The sequence below is a fragment of the Hemitrygon akajei genome, chromosome 6 (assembly GCF_048418815.1).
Source record: "Hemitrygon akajei chromosome 6, sHemAka1.3, whole genome shotgun sequence".
Taxonomy (NCBI): Eukaryota; Metazoa; Chordata; class Chondrichthyes; order Myliobatiformes; family Dasyatidae; genus Hemitrygon; species Hemitrygon akajei.
In genome coordinates, this window is record NC_133129.1 from 151,373,449 (window position 1) to 151,398,650 (window position 25,202).

At 39.0% G+C, this 25,202-nt stretch overlaps 1 protein-coding gene across 2 annotated transcripts in view; it reads left to right on the plus strand.

The window, feature by feature from the left end:
* LOC140729611 (zinc finger protein 143-like) overlaps positions 1-17,933 on the plus strand; it is a 53,047-nt gene extending 35,114 nt beyond the window's left edge. For both annotated transcript variants that reach the window (XM_073049573.1, XM_073049572.1), the window contains 6 exons: positions 3,824-4,003; positions 5,494-5,718; positions 7,234-7,388; positions 10,386-10,547; positions 13,764-13,946; positions 16,600-17,933. In XM_073049573.1, coding sequence (XP_072905674.1) covers positions 3,824-4,003; positions 5,494-5,718; positions 7,234-7,388; positions 10,386-10,547; positions 13,764-13,946; positions 16,600-16,689 — 995 coding nt within the window. In that variant the 3' untranslated portion in view covers positions 16,690-17,933. The remainder of the gene's footprint in view (positions 1-3,823; positions 4,004-5,493; positions 5,719-7,233; positions 7,389-10,385; positions 10,548-13,763; positions 13,947-16,599) is intronic.
* The last annotated feature ends 7,269 nt before the right edge of the window (positions 17,934-25,202 follow it).

The following is a 25,202-nucleotide window of genomic DNA, read 5'->3' on the forward strand; positions in this document are numbered from 1 at the left end:
GCTCCTAAACCCATTTGCCCTTATGCCTACCAGTTTTTGATTTCAATCCACCTGTTCTAGATTCTTTTCAACTCATTGAAATTAGTTAAATTGTTTTATGAAAAAGTTAACAGTTAATTTAATTAAATTGATTCAGTGGTTCTAAATCTAATGATAATGTGATTGATATTAACCAAATATTTCTTTAAGTAAACTCCATTTGCTCTATTTAATTTTGCAACTATATCTATCCATGCATTCTCCTTCTTATGAGTGTAAACTCAAGTGAGGAAGTGCTGTACACCTATCAGATCATTACTGTTTTTTTAAACTGTTGCCCTGTGTTTATATAAATATTACCACTCTGTCATTCTTATTTGTCTGGAAGTGTTCTCTTTTGTCTTCTTCCTGTTCGTATTTTTCATTATACTGTTTTTATGAAATACCAAATTTAAACTTTTTTTACTGATGTAGTTTGATGAAACAGTTATTGATAGCAGCAAGATTTTAACCATTGAAGAGAGCCTAAAATTTTTCTAGACCAACTACCTTGCAGGCTCATCATTTCTAATGCAATCAAACCAATCAGGTAGTAAGAGAATTCCATTTACCCAGTTTTTAACAACAAAAGAACAGAATTTTGATTAGTGTTTGGATTTAGCCAGAGTAGCATATTTATTTTAATACATAGTTAAAAACTCTTGATTGGGGATTTCAGTAATAATGAGGCAGACTTGGTGTGAAACCACGTGTCAAGCATGAATCACTAAATAAGTAGTCAATTTTCTATCTGAAAACACTGATCACAGAGCTACTGCTATCTCATCAAAGAATTATTGATTTCAAGAATACTCTAGGCACCGTGAGTGAGATGATTGACTTTTTGTTTTTTAACAATATTGGTGGTGTTGTCTGTGGTTGGAATGGGTTGTCTTCATGGAGCACAATGTGAAAAAGCAGCATTAAATAAAGCATATTTGGACAGAGCAACAAAGTAAATTTGTTACTTTAATATTACTAAATACACAGACATTACATTCAAAAGCAAAGCCAAATAAGAAAACTCATAATAAAAATATTTAAACAGTTTCAAAGTTTAAAGGAAATTAATATAAAATATTGAGGAAAAAGAAGAAAAAATAGAATAAAGTAAGAAAAATGAAATGCAAGAGAAAGGATATTGTCAGGAATTAATAAATTACAAAGAATATATTTTTACAAGGGAATAAGGTAAAAGTAGAGTATAACCTTAGTTATTGTCAGTGTACCTTCATTGTCAAATACAGTATGCAGAAGTCTTAGGCACATATTTATAGAGGGGGTGCCTAAGACTTGATGGTAATTGTATGCATTGCACTGTAATGCCACCGCAAAAAAAAAAATTCATGATGTGAGTTGAAAGTAAATTTAACGTCAAAGTACCTGTATTGTCACCATGTACAACCCAGAGATTTATTTTCGTGCAGGCATATTCAATAAATCAATAATAGAGTATTAACTATAATATAATCAATGAAAGACGACACCAACATGGGCATTCAACCAGTGAGCAAAAGACAACAAACTGTGCAAATGCAAAAAGAAAACATGAATACATAAATAAGTAATACATGTTGAGAACATGAGATGAAGAGTCCTTGAAAGTAAGTCCATAGTTCGTGGGTGCAGTTCAATGATGGGGCAAATGAAGTTGAGTGAAGCTATCCCTTTTGGTTCAAGAGCCTGATGCTTGAGGGTTAATAACTGTTCCTGAACCTGATGGTGAGTCCTAAAGCTCCTGTATTGCCTTCCTGATGGCAGCAGCAAGAAGAGAGCGTGTCCTGGGTGGTGGGATCCCTTGTGATGGATACTGCTTTCTTGCAACAATGTTTCGTGTAGATGTACTCAATGGTTAGGGGGGGCTTTACCTATGGTGGACTGGGCCTTGTACACTACTTTTTGAAGGATTTTCTGTTCAAGGGCATTGGTGTTTCCATACCAGGCTGTGATGCACCCATTCACTATACTTTCCACTACACATCTATAGAAGTTTAAGATGTCCTGCCAAATCTTTGCAATCTCTTAAGGAGTAGAGGCACTGCTGTGCTTTCTTTGTAAAGTAATGACAAGCCTAATTCTGATATGGGTTTTCTATTGTGGACCGAGAATAGGAAAGGTGCAGGAAGAGAGGAATCATGGTTGGGAAAAGGGGAAGGGAGAGGGAAGGCACCAGAGAGATGTTCTGTTATGATAGATAAACCAATTATCTGGATTCAAATAACCTTGCCTGGTGTCTCAGGGCTAAGTGAGTCTGCACCTGCACCCTCCCCTGCCCCTGGTACTCCTCTGTCATCTGTCCCACACCCCTCCTGTGGTGTCCCACCCTCACTATTTCCAATAACCTTTGCTCCCGCTAGATTTACACACAATTCACTCTACATTGACAGATACAGTACTGTGCAAAAGTCTTAGTAGCCCTAGCTATATACATGTCTTTAAGACTTTTGTACTTTACTGTATGACGCTAAAAGGTTGACAGTGAAGTCGACATGTAACTTCTAAGTCTACTTTGTTAACTTGAGTTTTGATTAATGCAAGGGGATTGCCTGTATTTCTAATTATTGCAATTGGAGCCATGAAATATCTGTCTCCAGTCTCAGTGAAAAGCACATCAAACCAGTGTTTATGGCAATACCTCAATTTCCAAAGCTGCACAGGAACATCTGTCATTGTTAGCTTGTTAATTCCTGAAGAATACTTTGAACTAATAGTTTTTAACATAAAGCATGTATGCTACCACCTAAGCCAAATTAAGACTAAAGAAACATTTTTAAAGTTAGTATGCATGCTTCAGTTGTATTAGCAGAGCAGCTGGACATTTATCAGTTTGTCTGCTAATGTTAGGTTGTTTTAATATATAGTAAGTTGATTTACTGCCAGACATGTTGCCAGACTGTTGGCCATGTAGTTATAAATTTAAGCAGATTCTGTTTTCTGATTCTTTGCATTTTTCCAAACTGTACAGTCCTACACAAGAGAGATTGAGTTGGTGTAATGGCCAGTAAAGTGAATTCATATGAGGCACAATAACAATTAGGTTTTGGTGTACCATGATCAATATTATGTTCCATAATAATGAATTACTTGGCTGAAGTGGTCAGTGTTAATGTATCATCTCACATACAGATTCCAATTTGCTGCTGCTTCATTTAACCCTGACCCTTCATTAACCTCTACTTTAGTAATCAGCGTTCTTATTTGTTTGAATTAAATCAATTTCAGTCACTAATTCTTGTTTTCTGTTATCTCAGAACCCTATGTATATCAAATTCCTTCTGCTCTTAAATTTTTTACATTTAATTTTTAGCTACCATGATTCTCTTATTCTAGACCTCTTCATGCCTGGAAATAGTTTTTGTACTCTTCCTATAATAAAATCATCCCTTCATCTTCTGTTTTAATGGGAAAACCTTAATTTTTCATGGAATATCTTGAACTTTGACAGAGTGGTAAATATTCAGAACATCTCCATGCAACTATAAAAACAAGAAACTGAGTGGCAGCAATTTTCTATCTATTTGGTTGTCTTTACTAACCAGCTAAATACCCAAAATAACTAAGCCTGTAATAATAAAGTCTTTTGTTTTGTTTTAGTGCTGTAACTTCAGATTATTATTGTAAGGACATCTAATGAGATGTTACCGTATTCCCTTGTTCTCAGATGACTTTTTATTACGTATGTAGCTATAAGGTAGTAAATTTACTTGTTGACTAATAATTGCAAATACTTTACTGCAATAACATGCGTTTTATTGAGTTGTGTCTATTTTGGTTTCACACATATCACATTTTATCTGACAAACAGGTGAAAGGCCATTCAAATGCCCTTTTGAAGGTTGTGGAAGATCATTCACTACATCAAATATTCGCAAAGTGCATATTCGGACTCATACAGGTGAAAGGCCTTATTTCTGTCCAGAGGCAGGCTGTGGGCGAGCCTTTGCTAGTGCAACCAATTACAAGAATCACATGAGAATACACACAGGTATTGATAAGAGTAAACTATTGCTAGTCATTTCAAATTATGTTTTACTTATCTATTTAAGCTGTTTGATATTAGGTTAACATCTAGGAATGAGTAATTACCATAACCTTCAGTAAAGATAGTTATAGTTTTTCCCCATTTCCCCAAATGTCAGTGGGTGAGAAAGTATTTTGCCAATAGTAAGGCTTTAACCAACATAAAAAGAAACAACTATTAAGAAACAATATGTAACAGCTTGGGAATAGAGTGTGATTTGTCTTGCATTTCCCACCCTACTACAGATTTTTAAAAAATTTTAATCCAATAACTGATTTTTTTAAAAAAAAGATAATCACTATAATCATTTGTTGCACACAGAACAAGGTTGCATTTTGATTTGTATTCTCTAATCATAAAAGGTTCACTTTTTTAATGTTCAAAAGAATATGAAAACTTTATATCTGTAGATTAGTAAGCAAGGAGTTTATATTGTTAGTATAGTTGGTTACTCACTTATCAAGCAATGATTAGACCTAACTAGCAGTAGCTTTGCAGGTTTGACTTTAAAAACTTCGAACCTAGATTCAGGAACACCACGTGAGGCACAAAACCTGTTGACTGTTAGTCCAGTTATGGCAGCAATGCAGTGAACATTGTCTCCTTTTACAATAAAACCTTAAGACATAAGAGCAGAATTAGGCCATTTGCCCCATCAAGTCTGCTCCACCATTCGATTGTTGCTCATCTGTTTTCACTTTCAACTGCTCTCCTGCATTCTTTTCATAACCTTTGATGTCCTTAATAATTGAGAGCCTATCAGCCTCTGCTTTAAATATACCCTATGACTTGGCTTCCACAGCCATCAATGCAAAGCATTCCACAGATACATCACCCTCTGGCTAAAGAAATTCCTTCTCACCTGTTCTGAAGGTATGTCCTTCTGTTCTGAAATCATGTCCTCTGGTCCTAGATTCTCCCGCTATTATAAACATCCTCTCCACATCCCATTTATCTAGGCCTTTCCCTATTTAGTAGGTTTCAGTGAGAATTCCCTTTTTCTTCCAAACTCCATTTAGTACAGGCCCAGTATTAAACTTGCTTCATAATTTAACCCTTTCATTCTCAGGATCATTTTCATAAACCTTCTCTGGACCCTCTCCAACGCCTGCATATCTATTAGATATGGGGCCTAAAGTTGCTCACAGTACTCCAAATATGGTATGACCAATGTCTTAAAGGCATTTAAGATACGTCAGTAGCCAGTAGATCATCCTACTGATCTTTCAACTGCTAGTCTCTACATTAGTTGGACATTCGTAAACTGGGGAGAAGCTGTACTGTAAAATATCGATTGTAGAGCATTGATAGATCTTAATCCCTTTCAAGCTATTAGTTAGCAAAAATATTGTAAAAATTTTTATTGTAGCAAATTACATTGACATTTCCCTTTTATTATCACTGTCCTGGCCCTTATTTGAAATTGTGACAATTTCATTTATTTTGATTTTCAGGGGAGAAGCCTTATGTATGTACGGTACCTGGCTGTGACAAGCGATTTACTGAGTACTCCAGTTTATATAAACACCATGTGGTTCATACTCATTCCAAACCATATAACTGTAACCACTGTGGCAAAACTTATAAACAGACCTCAACATTGGCAATGCATAAGCGAACTGCACATGGGGATAGCGAGCCAACTGAAGAAGAAGAGACTTTCTTTGAACCTCAGGATGGTGAGTCTAATTTAGATAGATTAGTATTTTTCTCTATGTAAATTGTCTTGGACCGGCTAATAATACTAACAGGTGACTAGCAGATAATATGAAGCAATGGCCTGCTCAATATGCATGAGGGTTAGTCTTGTGCCATTGAATCCTTAGCACTGGGGCCACAGTTAAAATGCATGTTAGCCTCCTGTGCCTTGAATGCATCACTTGTTTTTGTACACACCAGTAGAAACGAAGACAGCCTTACAAACCCTCAGGTTTATGTCGATTTGTATTAGATCAGTATAAGGCCATGAATGCAGGACTGGGAATGGAGTCAAATAAGGTAAACAACAGGTGACTTCAAACATTAAGTCATGCTTGTAGATTGAACATAAACAGAATATAACAAGTGAATAAATTTTCCATTTTGGCAAAAGGAGTAAAGAAACATCTAAATGATAATAGATTGTAGAGTTATGAGTGCTTGATTCATACACAGCTTGTATGCAGGTATTATAAGTGGATGTAGAATTACGCAAAGTTCTCCTTTCAATTAATACAAAAAAATTGCTCACATGCCCTTTGTTTCCTCCTGATGATTCTTTGGAAAGGAGAGAATTTGTGAATGTGTAAACTCCACACAAATAGCAATGACTATCAGGATTGAACCTGGATCATGGATCTCTGAAACAGCCATACAACCGTGTAACCTGTAAATTTTCTTCATTTCTTTTTCTTCTGAAAGTTCATAAGATGAGAAGAATTAATGTGCCTAAAGTAATAACATATAATTTTGATAATTTGAGAGTTTTAATTTAAACTTTAAGTAGACCATAATGGCTTAAAATTTATTGTGAGAACTGGGACTGTCATCAGTTGGGAAAGTTCAGATATCAAAATACTAAATACAGTGGGACACACTGTTAATCGGGATACATTGAGACCAGTATATTTTGGGCAGTTGCAATTTGCCACCTTTACATGGAAATAGTTAAAAAGGTATTTGGAAGTGCATGCCTCAGCCTCTCATGTAAACCTTGAAGGGCTGTTTGTTAGACCCTTTATATGGTGGTGAGAGAGGGGTGAAGGGACCAGTATTGCATCATATATAGATTGCAGGGGTAAGTATCAGGGTATAGGGAGGGGTGAATGGGAAGGAATGAGGAGATCAAGGAGTCATGGAGAGAGTGATCCCTGCAGAAAGCAGAAGTGGGTGGGGGTGAGGTTTGCGGGCTGAAGGGAAATGGATTTTTGATGGTGGCATCCAAATAGAACTGAATGCAGAATGATGTGCTGGAGCAGTGGCTAATGTAAAGTTGCAGAGAGAATGGATGGGAAGTGGATAGGACAAAGAGAATGCATCAGATATAGTTTCACCAAGATGGCTATTATTTATAAAGCCATCTGGTTGGTAGAGTTTCTGTGTGATGCAGAACATTTGGCACTTATGGCTTAAATTAATCTTTTTTTCCTATTAAAATACTTCTAAAATAGAAAAATAAAGTATCATTCTGTTTTTGTATAATTTTATTTCAAAAGTTTCTTCTGGGGATGAAATCCTGAAGGGCCAACCAATAACTTATGTAACAGGAGTTGATGAAGACACTGCGTTATCTGGACAGGTTACCACTGTTACCCAGGCAAATGTCAGTCAACACATGGCTCTTATTGCTCAAGATGGTACGCAACAACAGGTAAGAATAAAAGGAAATGTGGGATTCCATCTTGGAAATTTACCTCGAGTCCACCTTTGCTTTGCTTGCTTGATTTTTTTTCCATTCTTTTCTAATCCAAGTTCTTTTCGTTTGTTTTCCTTTTTGAAAAAAATGCAGTTTTCATGCAAACAGGTCATAAAATTACAAAAATATTAAGCAGTACACAACCAACTTCTCTCAGATTGTAGGGTTATCCAGAAGGTTAATGGTATGGTAGTTTTTATTTCATGGGTTTGGGGCTCTACAATACATACAACAAGCTCCATTGAGAGGACTTAGTCACTTTATTTTAAAAGTAAGTTTGTCATTCACGTTTCTGGGTGTCAATATTCCTGAGAATCTATCCTGGGTCCAACATAATGATGCAGGTACAAAGAAAGTACCGTAGCTATATATATATACATACAAACCCCATTTCCAGAAAAGTTGGGATATTTTCCAAAATGCAATAAAAACAAAAATCTGTGATATGTTAATTCACGTGAACCTTTATTTAACTGACAAAAGTACAAAGATTTTCAATAGTTTTACTGACCAACTTAATTGTATTTTGTAAATATACACAAATTTAGAATTTGATGGCTGCAACACACTCAACAAAAGTTGGGACAGAGTTAAAATAAGATTGAAAAGTGCACTGAATATTCAAGTAACACCGGTTTGGAAGATTCCACATTAAGCAGGCTAATTGGTAGCAGGTGAGGTATCATGACTGGGTATAAAAGTAGCGTCCATCAAAGGCTCAGTCTTTGCAAGCAAGGATGGGTCGTGGCTCACCCCTTTGTGCCAAAATTCGTGAGAGGATTGTTAGTCAGTTCAAAAGGAACATTTCCCAACACAAGATTGCTGAGAATTTAGGTCTTTCAACATCTACAGTACATAATATTGTGAAAAGATTCAGAGAATTCAGAGACATCTCAGTGCATGAAGGGCAAGGTCGGAAACCACTGTTGAATGCGCGTGATCTTCGAGCCCTCAGGCGGCACTGCCTAAGAAACGGTCATGCTACTGTGACAATTATAGCCACCTGGGCTCGGGAGTACTTTGGAAAACCATTGTCACTTAACACAGTCCGTCACTGCGTCCAGAAATGCAACTTGAAACTGTATTACGCAAGGAGGAAGCCATACATCAACTCTATGCAGAAATGCCGGCGAGTTCTCTGGGCCCAAGCTCATCTCAGATGGACCGAAAGACTGTGGAACCATGTGCTGTGGTCAGACGAGTCCACATTTCAGCTAGTTTTCAGAAAAAACGGGCATCGAGTTCTCCATGCCAAAGATGAAAACGACTATCCTGATTGTTATTAGCGAAAGGTGCAAAAGCCAGCATCTGTGATGGTATGGGGGTGCAACAGTGCCCATGGCATGGGTGAGTTGCATGTGTGTGAAGGTACCATTGACTCTGAGGCGTATATTAGGATTTTAGAGACAGATGTTGCCATCAAGGCGACGTCTCTTCCCGGGACGTCCATACTTATTTCAGCAGGACAATGCCAGACCACATTCTGCACGGGCTACAAAAGCGTGGCTTTGTAGATAGAGTGCGTGTGCTTGACTGGCCTGCTGCCAGTCCAGATCTATCTCCTATTGAAAATGTATGGCGCATCATGAAGAGGAGAATCAGACAACAGAGACCATGGACTGTCGAGCAGCTGAAGTCCTATATCAAGCAAGAATGGACAAAATTTCCAATTGCAAATCTACTACAATTAGTATCCTCAGTTCCAAAACGATTAAAAAGTGTTATTAAAAGGAAAGGTGATGTAACACAATGGTAAACATGCCTCTGTCCCAACTTTTGTTGAGGGTGTTGCAGCCATCAAATTCTAAATTTGTGTATATTTACAAAATACAAATAAGTTGGTCAGTAAAACTATTGAAAATCTTTTCTTTGCACTTTTGTCAGTTGAATAAAGGTTCACGTGAATCAACATATCACAGATTTTTGTTTTTATTGCATTTTGGAAAATATCCCAACTTCTCTGGAAATGGTGTTTGTATGTATGTATATATATCCCTCTCTCTCTCCCTTCCCCTTCTGCTTTGTGGGCATCACTTATTTTAATTTTTACAGTGCTAGGCTTGGAGGAGCCCATGACTGCTGATTGTTGGGACAAGGTTTGAGGAGTCAGGGTATTTGTGAAGCTTTGAAATTTGCATCACCTGGCCTTTCCTAACAATGACTGTGAACAAGCCATAGCCCTAACAAGCTAATTAAGATCTGAGACCTTGGTAAAAGTTATCTGAGAGCTGAAATCTCTTGGGGTGCCCAAACTTTTTCATGGTGCTCCTTTCCTTTTTTTCACTCTAAAATTGTGCTAAACAAAAATTTTACACTGATCTTGCTTAAAATGTTAAAAAGAATGTTTCATCTTTAACTTTATGACTTTTGGAGATCAGTTCATCTTCTACTCACTTAACTATTCACAGTAACAGAAATTTTGACCGGGGTGCCCTAACTTTTGCATGCCACTGTATGTATATTTACTGTAATTCACAATTTTTTCTATTATTATATATTGCATTGTACTGCTGCTGCAAAGACAACATATTTCACGACATATGCCGGTGATATTAATCCTGATTCTGATTCGTTGGAGGCAGTTCAGAGAAAGTTCAATATAATGATCCTAGGCATGGTCTGTGTTCTTTGGAATTTATAAGGAAAAGCATTCCTATTGACCCAAGACTCTTAGTGGGGCTGCAGAAAATAAATGTTGGCAGGGTGTTTCTACTCATGAGAGTTTAAACCAGAGTAAGAGGACACACACTTAAGACTAAGTTGAAGAAAAAGTTATTCTGTCAACTGATTAAGTATAAGATCAGTTGGGTTACTCTGCAAGGATTTTTAAAAATTCCTTGTAGACTTTTACTTAATCGATCTTGTTCTAGAGCCAAAGTAGTGGGCTGATTGTAGAAAAATCTTCAGCTCTGTATGCAAGAAGTTTTTATCTGCATTGTTTGTTTCTTTCAGGTTAGCATTTCTCAGACAGATCTCCCAGGGATTGGCAATACTATAACAATGGTAACACAAGATGGTACTACCATCACAGTCCCCGCACATGATGCAGTTATTTCAACACAGGATACCCATTCAGTTACAATGGTAACAACAGATGGTTCAGATGGTCAACAGGTAAAGCAATTGCTTTGTATGTTTGATATCTTTGAAAGCAATGACATTCAGGATGTTTTTGTAAACTGTTGCCAGTCAAAGGGTCAAACTCATGCATTAACCAACTGGAAGTTATAAGTGCTACCTTACAATATTTTTCTGAAAATGCTGTTTTATCTCTTCCGTAAACCTATCTACAGTATTCACAGTTGCACATTTGTGCCCCAAATATTATGATCTTTTCAGACTTCATGCTTAAGCATGATGATCATTGCAAGGTCAAGTATATTATGCATCCAGAAGTCTTTGGCTTCCACACTTAACCTGCAAGTCAGCAAGATTGTTGACTTAACTATTGGATATGAAAGCATTTCCCAGTTCACAGCACTATCCCTTCCCTGCCAGTCGCGATTATCATGCTCCCTGTCAAACCTAATTTAATTAGTTGCTATATTTAAATAATGAATAAATTGCCAGAATGGACAAAAAAGTGGCAAATGGAATACAATGTTGTAATGTGTATGGTCATGCACTTTGGTGGAAGAAATAAGCGGTCAGACTATTATTTAGATAGGGAAAAAATTCAAAATGCAGAGATGCAAAGGGTCTTGGGAATCCTAGTGCAGGATACGCTAAAGGTTAACCTCCAGGCTGAGTCAGTGGTGAAGAAGGCAAATGCAAGAACAGGGATGTGATGTTGGGGCTCTATAAGGCACTCATGAGAGCACACTTGGAGTATTGTGTGCAGTTTCTTATTTTAGAAAGGATATACTGACATTGGAGAGGGTTCATAGAATGATTCCAGGAGAAAGGGTTACCATATGAGGAATGCCTGGCAGCTCTTGGGCTGTATTCCCTGGAATTCAGGAGAATGAGGGGGGATCTCATAGACACATTCCAAATGTTAAAAGGCCTGAACAGATTAGATATGGCAAAGTTATTTCTCATGGTAGGGGAGTCTAGGATAAGAGGGCACACCTTCAGTTAGAACAGAGATGCAGTGAAATTATTTTAGAGGGTGGTAAATCTGTAGAATTTGTTGCCATGAGCAGCTGTGGAGTCCAAGGCATTGGCTGCATTTAAGGCAGAGATAGATAGGTTCTTGATCAGCCAGAGCATCAAAGGGTTTGGGGAGAAGACAGGAGTGGGGATGACTGGAAAAATTGGATCAGCCCATGGTTGAATGGTGGAGCAGATTTGATGGGCCAAAAGGCTTACTTCTCCTATATCTTATGGTCCAAATTATTTTACCCTCCTTTTATAAACCTTCCCAGATTCTCTCAAGCCATGGACTATTGTTTTAAAGTTGACTAGAGGCAGACTCACTAGCAGATTAGTGAGAATGTTTCAAGATCATTGTTGTGCTCTCCCATTTGCACATTTTTGTTCATCTCCTAGCCATGAATTATTTCACTAGGAGTTGAACAATGGGGTGTCAGAAAATATGCAAACTTGCATTGATTTTCCAACAAAACACTTTATTATGCTACCTGGCTTAGTTCCATATTAAACAAAAATTTTAATTCACTGTCTTTTCAAAAGGATCTGTTTAATATACTTCAGTAATTTAACAAATAATACTTGGGCCAATAATGTGTACTTTTACTCTGAAACTTCACTCTTTTCTCTTAATACAGTGGACCAAAATTCCTCTTCTGTGGTTTTAAACTTCCCTTTCTCCGTATTTTCTCCTAACACCCCTTGTGCTCTCTTCAAATTCATCTTGTTTATGAGAACCACTTTCTACTTACTTACTGCCCATTATGCCACTGGCAATCAGGGCAGCAACGAAGGTCCTATCTCTGGCAGTGTGCAGAGCATCTTTCGTCATGTCAGCTTCCTCTTGGTTTTCACTACTGTCAGTCATGCAAGTCCCAAATAGAGACTCAGGAATACCATCGCACTCAGATGTAGAAGGATTCTTCATTGCTTTTTCTGCAACATTTTGTTTTACCAGTCAGTTTTTAGTCAAGCTAAAACCCTGAACCTGGAGGACTGCTGGACCACTCTTAATCTGGCCTTTGACCTGTTTGGCATAGGTGACTAACCAAGAGCCAAAACTTAAAGCCCTGACTCCAGCCAACATAGTTCTCCTGGTCACTGAGGCATGCAAGCCTGCACACCCAACAACAAGGTTGTGGTCCTTTTGGAGGCACTTGCTACTGATTCTCTCTATCCTCAGGTCCCCTTTTTTTAAAAAAAACAACTCTTTCATCTATGTAAACTATCACATCATTGCCCTTACTTATTTGCTTATTTGGATGCCTTCAATCAGGTTTTCATCTCTGCCGAGATAGCCTTGCTGTTCAATATGATGTGATGAAAATGATTGATTGCCCTTTGTCCTTCTCAATCTGTCTCTGTTTGTTACCTTTTACATTTGATTTTTCAGTGCACTCAGGTCCACATACTTTGTTCTACCCTTCATAAACTTGAGAGTGTGCTAAATATTTTTACTCATACTCTCATTCACATTATGTAACATGCACTCATCAATTCTGTGATCATTAACTAATATTAGCTCATAGTTAACATGTACCTCCATTTTGAAATTTTCACTTTTCTTCTTAAAATCCTGTGGTCTTGTCCCTCCAGTTTTAGAATCTGGTTTAACTCCCAGAGATCTTTTGATAATCCAGATTCTTCATTGCTCTTCCTAATGGCAGCCATACCCTCAGAAACAAATCCCAACTCTGGAACTACTTCTTGCTAAATCCCTTTGCCTCATTACCCCTCTTTAAAAAAAGTTCTTCAAAAGCTTTTTCTTTAACCAAGGTTTTGACTATTCATCTTATCATACTTGTTATCAATCTTTTAAATATTTTGATAATGTTCTCTGTTAAAAGCTTTATACAATACAGTGTTGTAATTATATTACAACAAACAGTATTCAACTCATCAGACTAGAGACAGATAAAGAGTAGTTGACTGTTGATCAGCAGCTGTCTTTGGCATAAAGTTAAAAATACTGGGAATACTATGAGTCCAGATGGAATCTTTGAAAAGAAAAACATCTTGGCATTTTAAATCTTTTGTCTTTTATCACAGTCACAGATGTCACTGGCAAACCAATTATACACTCTTTAAATTTCTTTTGAACTATAATCACTTCTAACTGTTTAATCAACAGTTCCATTCAAAACAATCATTGTCTACGTAACTTTTATGGAATGAACTAAATTTGACCCATACAGGTTCTGCAAACTTTAGTTAACTGAAAGCATCTGTTTCCTAAAGGTTGCTATCGTGACTCCAGATTGTGTGATGAGAGGTGAGACAACTATTGCTGCACTACAGGCTACGTCTGTTGAAGTGGAAAAGATGGTTACCCAACAACACCATGAGCATCATTTAGTAACTGGAGGAGCAAGGCCTGTTACGCTACTCGCCACAGCAAATGGCACTCAAATTGCAGTGCAGGTGGGTTTTGAGCATTCTGTCTTCATTTTAAAAATAGACAGTATGTTTTATCTACAGCCGCTATTTCTAATTATTTTAAGAGAACTTAGTTTAAATTTTTAAAAATTAGAATAACAGGAATATATGATAAATTTTGTGTTGTACTGCAGATGCCAATACACTTAAGCCCTCAGAATGACTGAATGCCAACACTCATTTGTATTGAAATTTTGACTCCCATCTCCCTTTAATTATATTCTTCTATTTTTAGGATGTTGCTACATTGCACGTATTTTGAATGTAGAGAAGGAAAAAAAGTACCACATACATGCTGTACACCAATAAAGTTTGAGAGACCATGTATGTATTGCTATAAATCAAAGCCCTACTTGTATCAGCAGAATAGTTTGTGGCCACTTTAATAGTTAATATTTAATGATTTGTAGATATTATTGGGGAAAAATTAAGTTCCCTGTCTGGGCATCTATGAACATTGATACTGTTGTAAATTGATGCTTTCAGTATTGTGATTGGAATCAGTCATTGAGTTCACTGACCAAATCATAAGCCTTTATGCAATCCAGTTCTTAATGAATCTGAAACCATTATATTTAATAAAATAGTGTCAAAGCTAAAGCATTTGAAGGTATATTTCCTCAGAGCCTCTCCTGTTATAATATTGATAACTTAACATTGTCTAGTAATAAATGTGCTTTTTAAATCAAACTAACTTCTGTAATAAAGTTCTGACTAAATTCCTGGCCTTAGTCATTTTATAGCTCCTTCAAATGCAAAATAGAAGAATAAATTTTTCACAATTCCCATACAATTTTCTGACCTGCCTTGCAGACATGTTGAATCTTACTGAAGTATTAAAGTCCTAGATTATTTGTTTAAGGTCAGTGAATATCCTTGGCCAGTATTTATTACCTATTCTGACTTAACCTTGAGAAGATGTAAACATGTAAAATTGAAGAATATTTGCAAACAGAAAATTACATCTAATCTCTATTTATCCCAAGTTTTCTTAATGATAAACATTTGACTTGTTTTTGTAGATATAGGGTTAGGGTTTAGCATTAGGGTTAGGTTTTTATTCAGCACAAGCAGCAATTCAGGAGGAAACCTGGTGTACAATGACCCTTCTTGCTGTAATCATAAGACAGGAATACCACCGTATATTTTCTGCATTTGTTCAAGAGGTGTGGTCATTACCATTTTAGCCAGCATTATTAACCATACCATAAATAGACTCCTAACTGCTTAATTGTATAAAGTCCAGATGAGGTTTTTCTCCTCAGAAGGGTATCAGTAACTATGAAGGGCTTTACAATGATCCTGTAATTTAATGGTCACTATTAAAATTGGATTCCTCAATTGTTGTGGTAGCATTCAAATTTATAGAATGAGTTCTATACATGGACTAATCCATTACCTCTTTGTTAAGCTACTATTCCTGTTTTTTACTGTTATTTCTAAAGTAAGGAAATATAAATTCATTTTAGTTGTTTATTTCATTAAAAAACATTACTGATACAGAAGAAAGCTGTACATTTATTGTGTTATCAATATTATTTTCAGTACTGGCATAAAAAAAAAATAAAGTTCAAGGATAAATTTTACTATTCAAATAGCTTAAACAGGTTTGAATGCCACCACAGCAGATGAAAAATTTAAATCAAAATTATTTGAAATTAAAAAATTAAGCTGTGAGTATTGAGTTGTTTGTATTAATATTAAGTGCATTGAGGTTTTAAGACTTTTATACCTTCTGCCCAATGGAGGGGTGAGAAGAGAGAATGTCTGGGATGGGTGAAGTTTTTGATTATGTAGGCTGATTTACAGAGGCAATAAGAAATTTAAACAAAATCCATAGTGAAGAAGCTAGTTTCTGTGAAGTGCTAAGCCATGTCCACAACCTTCTGCAGTTTCTTGCAGACACATACAGAACAGTTACCATACATACCAAGTCAAGATGCATCTCGATAGGATGCTTTCTGTGATACATCTATAAAAATTTGTGTGAATCAAAGTTGATGTGCCGTATGTCTTTAGTCTCCTGAGGAAGTAGACGCACTGGTGAGCTTTCTTGGCTTGGCATTTATTGCAGTGTTGGTGGAGAGTGAAACTGTTAATGTTGCAGGAATTGTTTTGATGAAAGATCAATGACATTTTTATCTCCGCAAATAGTAACTGATCTGCTGATTATACCCAGTATCTTCTGTCTATATTTGTTTAAGTATAGTATGATGGAACATCAAACTGTATAAATGACACATGTTGGCGCGTGGCCTAGTGGATAAGGCATCAGACTAGTAACCTGAAGGTCACTGGTTCGAGCCTCAGCTGAGGCAGCGTGTTTATGTCCTTGAGCAAGGCACTTACACATTGCTCTGCGACGTCACCGGTGCCAAGCTGCATGGGTCGTAGTGCCCTTCCCTTGGACAACATCGGTGGCGTGGAGAGGGGAAGGCCTGCAGCTTGGGCAACTGCCGGTCTCCCATACAACCCTGCCCAGGCCTGCGCCCTGGAAACTCCAGGCGCAGATCCATGGTCTCTCGAGACCAACGGATGCCACCACCATAAATGACACAATGAAGAGAACTAAGAATTGCAGTTTTTTCCACAAGACCTATTTAATTTTACAGCTCATTTATTACATTTTTTTTTACAGCTTGGTGAGCAACAATCATTGGAAGAAGCAATCAGAATAGCATCTAGAATACAGCATGGTGAAACCTCAGAGATTGATGAACATCAATAAAAGTTAATTGGAAGTGTCAGGGTTGCAGTTCTGCCTATTTCTAACAATAGCTGTACTGTTAAAAAGTATGCAGATTGTATCACATGCAGGCTATATGTGGCTTTTAAACTACATATTTAAAGTTGCAATATATTGTGAATTTCATAAATTTCATGAATTTCTTCAACCATTTAAAATGGTAGTTGAGGATAACTTACTGACACAAAGTATGTGATTACAAACTGGTTCTGGGAATCTCAGAATTAATTTATCTCTATTTTTTCCCTCTGAAATGTATACTATTCTAATTTATTTTGTTTTTACTTAGATGCTTTAAATACACCACAATGTTTTAAAAAATCAAACCACAAAGGTAGAAATGAATGTGAGACTGAGCAAAATGTTTGCTATACTACTGATTAATAAATGTGGACATTATTCCAAAGTTTACGAGATACATAAGTGAATTTTCCTCATCATTTTCAGAAACGTTTGTATAAACATATCTTAATGGTATATTGCAGCTTTAGAATATAAATCATAACCGCCTGCAGACTCTGCACAGTCTTGACTAGACAAATCAGGTTCTTGATATTAAGGTACTTTAAACTGTAGGCCTGAAAATGTGGGGTGCCTGAGCATGCTTTGAAAACTTAGATCTGCATGAACTTCCACAAGTGGGAATATTATATTCTAGTACAAGCATTAAGGAATCTAACATGTTTGGGACTACAGTTTTACACTTATGACAATTGATTTCTTACTATAAAAAGATATTTGATCTTTTGCCTGTGACCAATTACCTGTAAATACATACTAATGCCTCAGATGTAACCTACATTTTACTTTTTACATATGATCATGTAAAAGTTTAAAAGACAGATTTTGGTTGTGCAATATTAAAGACATACAATCTAATTTCATGTTGCATTATTCTCCTTTTGTCAGGTGTTATTCTGAAAGCATTTTAAATTCTTAAAGCACAAAGGGGAAAAAAGCACAATAAATGTTTGAATGACCTGCTGAATATATAGTGATGAATCCTGTGCATAGGGTTTCAAACCTGCTAAAACTTGAGCAATAATTCCCATCTATAGAAAATCTAGTTGATATACTAAAAGATGAAAGTCAGTTTAGTTAGAAGTTTCAAACAAGATCTTGTTTTATATTTTAAAGGTAAAATTAGGGGGAGCGGAATTAAAATGTCTTGAAATAGCTTAATTTATCAGTAATATTGTTAGGGACTATTTTTTGTATATTAAAACTTTTTTGAAACTATTTTGCTTGTGAAAGTTTTTTTTAATTTTGTTGTGACAAACTTGGAAAATCCAGTATAACATTGGTTCTTGTGAAGTTGAAGTGGCTGACTTTGAAGAAAATTTAGGAGCTGCATTGCTTTACTGGTCATTTTTCTTTTACATCAAAACACTGTTATATTAATAGCTGTTTATTTTCTTGAGTCTATTTTCAAAATGAATAAATAAAATAAAAGGGCTGATGGATTTTGCTGGCAAGGTAGCTACCTAAATTTTGAATAATTTCTAAGGTGTTCCTAATGTGCCAAGGTATCCATTGATTCAGAATAATTGAATTTATTTACTAGATAGGAACATTTCAGTGATCCTCTACTGTAAGGTCATTGCTGATCTTTACCAGAACTACTTTCTAATATGGACCCTTAATATCCACTATTCTTTAATATTCTTATAGTACAAGTTGAATTGGTAAATCATGAGCCATATTGCTGCCAGAATGAATTTTATACACTTTTGAACACTGTGATTGTGGACTATGATTAGAAACAGCACACGTAATGAGCTTTTACAGTAAGAGTAATTGTTTAACCAACAGGCTAATCAATATATTTTTTAAAAACAGTATGGTCAACTTGCAGAAGTTTATGGTCCTATTTGAAATCAAATAATTCAATTTATCCTGATTTTTTTAAAACTGTTTTTTGATATACTTTCACCTTGGTCTGTGGAGCAGGAGATCATGGAGTGAGTTGGAGACAGTTCCTTGTGGACTTTATGCACCAGCATTAAGAGGCAAGTGGAGCCTGTCAGGACTGGTCTGTGGAGTGGGAGATTGCTTGGTCATTAGTAACTGAGCAAGGGCCAATAAAAAGAAGGGAGGTGTAAATGGAGTGGCCATTGTGTACAAGGGTTAGTGTTAGAGTGGTCAGGCTTTGGTGAGAACAGTCAGAAACTAGAACTTAAGCTTGAGAAGTTAGAACCAAAGGAATAACACACATAGGCAGGATGATAGTGAAGGCTGGGAATGTGAGATTGCAGGATACCCAACATTCTCCCTAATGATGACATCTGCAGGAAGTGCATCCAACTTCAGCTCCTGACTGACAAGGTCAAGGTGTTGGAGCTGGTTATACTCCATCTGAGAAGCTGAAAACATCATTGATGACTCTTTATTGAGGTGGGTCACACCCAGAGTGCAGGCCTCAAATAGCAGGACCAGAAGTAAAGGGGAATAAGCAGTTGGTGTAGGCATCCCCCCAGCAAACAAGTATATGTACCCTTTCGGATACCGCTTGGGGTTGAACTTTCAGGGCACAGCATCAGCAACGAGGCCCACAGCACTGTGGCTCAGCAGGGAGAGCGATAGTGGTGGGAGACTCAATAGAGGGAAGGACAGGAGATTCTGTGGCTGCGAAAAGAAATGCCAGGATGGTGTGTTGCCTCCCAGCTGCTAGTGTACAGGATGTCTGAGTGACTGCAGAATATCCTCAAGAGGGTGGGAGAGTAGCTAGAGGTCCTGGTGCACGTTGGCACCAATGACAAGTAGAAAGAGGGAAGAGGTCCTGTGCAGAGAGTCTAAGGAATTAGGAAAGAGACAGGACTTGCAAGGTAGTAATTTCTGGGTAGGAATAGGATGATAGTACAGATGAATGAGTGGCTGAGGAATTGGCGCAGAGGGTAGGGTTTCAGGTTATTGGATAATTAGAACCTTTACTGCGGCAGGGGTGTGCCTAAACGAGGTGAATAAATATCTTGGTTTTGAGGTTTGCTGATGATGCTCCAAAGGGTTTAAATTAGTTGGGCAGAGGGTTTGGAACTGGAGCACCAGGTCAGAAAGTGGAGGGGTGGAGAGGAAGGTTGATGTCAGGGCCAGTAAAAACAGGAGCAAAGTAATAGATACAATGGGATGGATAGTTTATAGTGTGTGAATTTTTAATATTGGGAGTATTATGAGTAAAGGTGATGAACTTAGAGCATGTAACTATGATGCTGTGGCCATTACAGAGACTCGGTTGAGAGAGGGGTGGGAATAGGTGCCTAATGTCCCAGCTGCACTCAGAGGGACTTGTCCGCTGAGTCTATATAGGTACAGCTCAAATATAGGAAGGGTGCAATCACTCTGATTGGGTTGTACTACAGGTCCCCCAATAGTAACTGGGACAGTGAGGAACAGATATGCAGGCAGATTAAGGAAAGGTCTAAAACAATAGGGCTGTTGTTAAGGTGTCTTCAACTTCCCTAATATAAATTGGAACTTTCTGAGCACAAGAGGTTTGGATGGGACAGAATTTGTTAGGTACATCCAGGAGGGTTTCTTAAATCAATGTCTAAATAGTCCCAACAAGAGGAAGAGCTGTATTGGACCTGGTGTTGGGCAATGAGCCTAGCTGGATGACTGACCTTTCAGTAGTGAACAGTTCGGGAATAGTGACCACAACTCCTTGAGTTTTAAGATAGCTGTAGATAAACTATGATAGCTATGGATCATTAGAAAACAAATTTTACAAAAGAAAGCACACACCACCATCTTACCAGAAGAATCTGCAATTTCAGTGAAAAGTGTGGAAAACATTTTAATACCCCTGCTATTTGAGTATTGTCCCATGGATTTATCTAATCTCACTTTCATCTTATCTTAATTTTATACTTGCTAAAAATCCTTTGCATATTACCTAATTATATTTTAATCTTTTCTATGATCATAAGCTTTTATTGCCTGTACACTTTCATTTGAATTTAATTTTGACAACCTTTGAATTAAATTTCTACATCAGGATGTCCTTTATTGGCTACAGCTCAATGTTCAATACTACCATCCCTTCAAGACTAATTAATAAGCTTCAAGACCTTGTCTTCAATACCTCCTTGTGCATTTGGATCCTTAATTTCCTCACGCGTAGTCCCCAGTAAGTTCGGATTGACAACAACATCTCCACAATCTCCGTCAACACTGGTGCACCACAAGGCTGTGTTCTTAGCCCCCTGCTTTACTTACTTTACATCTGTGACTGTGTGGTTAAGCACAGCTCCAAAGCCATATTTAAGTTTGCTGATGGCATCACTGTTGTAGGACAAATCAAAGGTGGTGATGAATCAGCTTATAGGAAGGAAATTTAAAATCTGAGCGGTGCCACAACAACAACCTCTCACTCAAAGTCAGCAAGACAAAGGAGCTGATTATTGACTACGGGAGGAACCTGTATGTCTATGAACCAGTGGCAGAGAGGGTCAGTAACTTAAGTTCCTTGGTGTTATAATTTCAGAGGACCTATGCTGGGCCAGAATTTAAGTGCAATAACAAAGAATGCGCAGTAGTGCCTTTATGTCCTTCAGAGTTTGTGAAGGACACCTAAAACTTTGACAGACTTCTATAGATGTGTGGTGGAGAGTATATTGATTGGCTGAATCACAGCCTGGAATTGAAGCACTATTGCCCTTGAATGGAAAATCCCACAATAAGTAGTTTTTATGGCCCAGTCCATCATGGGCAAAGCCCTCCCAGCCAATGAACACACGTACATGAAGTGTTTGTTGCAGGAAAGCATCATCCATCCATCATCAGAAACCTATAGCAGGGGTATTAAAATGTTTTCCCCACTGTTCACTGAAATTGCAGATTCTTCTGGTAAGATGGTATTGTGTGCTTTCTTTTGTAAAATTTGTTTTACAATGATCCATAGCTATCATAGTTTATCTACAGCTATCTTAAAACTCAAGGAGTTTTGATCCAAATGATCCAAAGACAATTATACTCCGAGAACATTGGGTAGTACAGGGCTACTCCATCGGTGAGCTAGTCTAATCAGACTAGCTGGACTGGTGTCAAAGGGGCTGGCTGGGATGGTGGAGAAGGGGCCAGTTGGGATATCAGAGGAGCTGGATGGGATTTTGGAGGAACCAGTCAGGATATCGAGAAAGAAGCTGGTTGGGATATTGGAAGACACTGCTGGGATGGCAGAGGAGCCGGTTTGGGTATGGAAGAGCTGACCTGGCTGCAGACCGTGTTGCTGCTGCTACTCAGAAGCATTGGAGTTGGCACACTCTAACTATGGGAGATAATCCCCGACACTTCACTTGCAATCGCAAGTCTCTGTTGAGCGTGATAATGTAAGTTGCTAGTCCTATTACCCTTGTCTGGTGGAGGGACAGATGATACAGGAGCTGTGTAGCCTCAGTTACAGTGAGGACTTGACCTCAAGGTTGAGGGAGTTTGGTATGGACCCCCAAATCCTAATAACTTTCTACAGGGGAACAATTGAGAGCATCCTGACTGGCTGCATCACTGCCTGGAATGGGAACTGTACTTCCCTCAATTGCAGGTTTCTGCAGAGTGGTGCCAACAGCCCAGCGCATCTGTAGTTGTGAACTTCCTATGATTCAGGACATTTATAAACACAGGTGTGAGAAAAGGGCCCAAAGGAGCATTGGGGGGCCTGGGTCACCACAACCACAATCTATTCCAGCTGCTACCATCCGGGAAGTAGTACTGCAGCATAAAAAGCAGGACCAACAGGCTCCGGGACAGCTTCTTCCACCAGGCCATCAGACTGATTAACTCACGCTGATTTGAGTGTATTCTATGTTACATTGACTTCTATTTATTATAAATTACTATAATTGTATATTGCCCATTTAGATGGAGACGTAACATAAAGATTTTTACTCCTCATGTATGTGAAGGATGCAAGAAATAAAGTCAATTCAATTCAAGCCTCATATATATGATTTTTGAGTAAATATGCTTCTTTTCTAGCTATTCTGAATTATGTTACTTGCTATTTTTAAATGCTTGCTTGCTATTTTGAATGATTTGCACCTTGGCCCCAAAGGAACACGGTCTTGTTCAGCTGTATGTATGTATGGTTTGAATAATAATTAAACTTGATTTAATTTGAAGAACTTGCAATGCTTAATAATAATGTAATGACTATTACTAGATGAGTAATCCAATGGTCTGAATCAATTACATTAAACTCTACTCAGCTGCTGGGAATTTAACTAAGCCATATAGGATTTTCAATAAAAAACAATGGTATCTATTATGACAGAGCAACTACCTTTTGTCCTGTCCATAACTCAAGGTTATGGAGGTTTTCAAAGTTTCAAAATTGAGTTTATTGTCATACGTATAAATATATGTGCGGACAGATCCAATGAAAAACTTACTTGCCACAGCATCACAGGCATATTGCTTCAGAAAACATAACATTTTACAAGCAGAACACAACTGGTTTAATAGTAAATGAATGAAACAGATGTGGTTGCGCTGATATGCAACAAGTGAAAGCAACACACTGAGTCGAGCAGGGTTTGGTTGAACTGTTTACTGTTTCAATCCACATGTGCTTAAGCACCCGCTCCCAGCATCCCCCGCTCTTTGCAGGGCGGAAGTGACGTCGGCTGGAGCCGGTTCGCTTGCCACGTGGGCGAGCCACCACATGACCCCCCCCCCCCAACCAAGAACCGGCGCTAGGAGGTGCAGGGTCCACAGCCTGCACCGTGTCAGTTCTTTTAGGTGGCCAGCCTCGTCATCTTGGGGGTAGCATGGCAACCAGGCGTTCAAGGTCCAGATGTGCCAGTTTGAGGTCAATGGTAAAAGTCTCTTCACAACTGCTGATGTCGAGAACGCAGGTCGTCCCATTATGACGCACCACCTTGTAGGGTCCTTTGTATGGTCGCTGCAGGGGTGGTCTGTGTGCACCTCGGCGAACGAAAACATACTTGCTCTGTTGCAGGTCTTGAGCATGAAAGAGGGTGTTGTTCCGTGATGGGATGTCAGGACTGAGGCAAGTGTTCCAAGCTGCTCCCGGAGTTTAGTTAGGACCGTGGTAGGCGTGTCCTCCTGGCCTCGGGGTGCTGGCACAAACTCACCGGGAACTGAGCGGGGCACTGTAAACAAGTTCGGCCGATGATGCAGCAAGGTCCTCCTTGGGTGCCGTGCGGATGCCAAGCAGCACCCAGGGGATTTCGTCAACTGGTCTGGCCCTCGGAGGCGTGCCATCAGGGCTGACTTCAAGTGGCTGTGGAAACGTTCCACCAGGCCATTGGCCTGCGGGTGGTAAGCAGTCATTCGGTGGAGCTGGGTTCCGAGTTGTGCCAGTGCAGACCACAAAGCCGATGTGAACTGCACACCCGTCTGAAGTGATGTGGGCTGGGAGTCCGAACCGTGCCACCCAGCTGGTAATCAGGGCTCTGGCGCATGTCTCCGTGGCCATGTCAGTGAGTGGGATAGCTTCTGGCAACCTCATGAACCTGTCCACCATGGTGAACAGGTAGCTCGCTCCTCTCGAAACCGGCAGTGGGCCAACGATGTCCACATGTACATGCTCAAACCTCCTATGTGTCGACTGGAAGGGTTACAGTAGGGCCCTCATGTGCCTCTGGATTTTGGAGGTTTGACAGTGCGTGCATGTCCTGGTCCAGTGCCTGACCTGCTTGCGTAGGCCATGCCACACAAACCTGCCTGCGATCAGCCAGATGGTTGCGCGGATGGAAGGGTGGGCTAAACTGTGCAAGGCGTTGAAAACGCAGCGCCTCCAAGTGGTCGGGACAATGGGCCGAGGTTGCCTGGTGGACACATCGCAAAGGAGCTCATTACTTTCGGGCCCAATGGGTATGTCTTCGAGGCAGAGTCCAGAGACTGCGGTTCGGTACGCCGGCATCTCGCTGTCCAGTTGTTGCGCCTTAGCTAATGCCACATAATCTACCCCCGGAGACAGAGAGTGAACTGATTGGATGGAGGTGCATGACAGTGCGTCAGCTACCACGTTGTTCTTCCCGGAGATGTGACTGATCGTGGTGGTAAACTCCGAGATGTACGACAGGTGGCGTTGCTGGCGGCCTGACCATGGGTCCGACACTTTGGCAAACGTGAAAATGAGCGGCTTGTGATCTGTGAAGACCGTGAACTCCCTCCCTTCCAGGAAATACCTGAAGTGCCGGATCCGGTGTCCCAAGAAGTCGTGGCGGGTAGGTCGAACTGGCACTTGGCGGGATTGATAGCCAGGCCATAGTCGCTTAGGCGGTGGCAGAGCAGCTGTAAATGTGCTAGATGTTCCTGGTGGGAGCAGCTGGCAATAAGTAATGTCATCCAGGTAGATGAACAGAAAGTCCAGATCTTGCCCTACTGTGTCCATCAGGTGCTGGAACGTCTGTGCCATGTTTTTGAGCAACTCAAACAGGCCAAAGGGGGTAATGAGGGCGTCTTGGGTACATCGTCTGGGTGGACTGGAATCTGATGATACCCTCGGACCAGGTCAATCTTCAAAAAGATGCAAG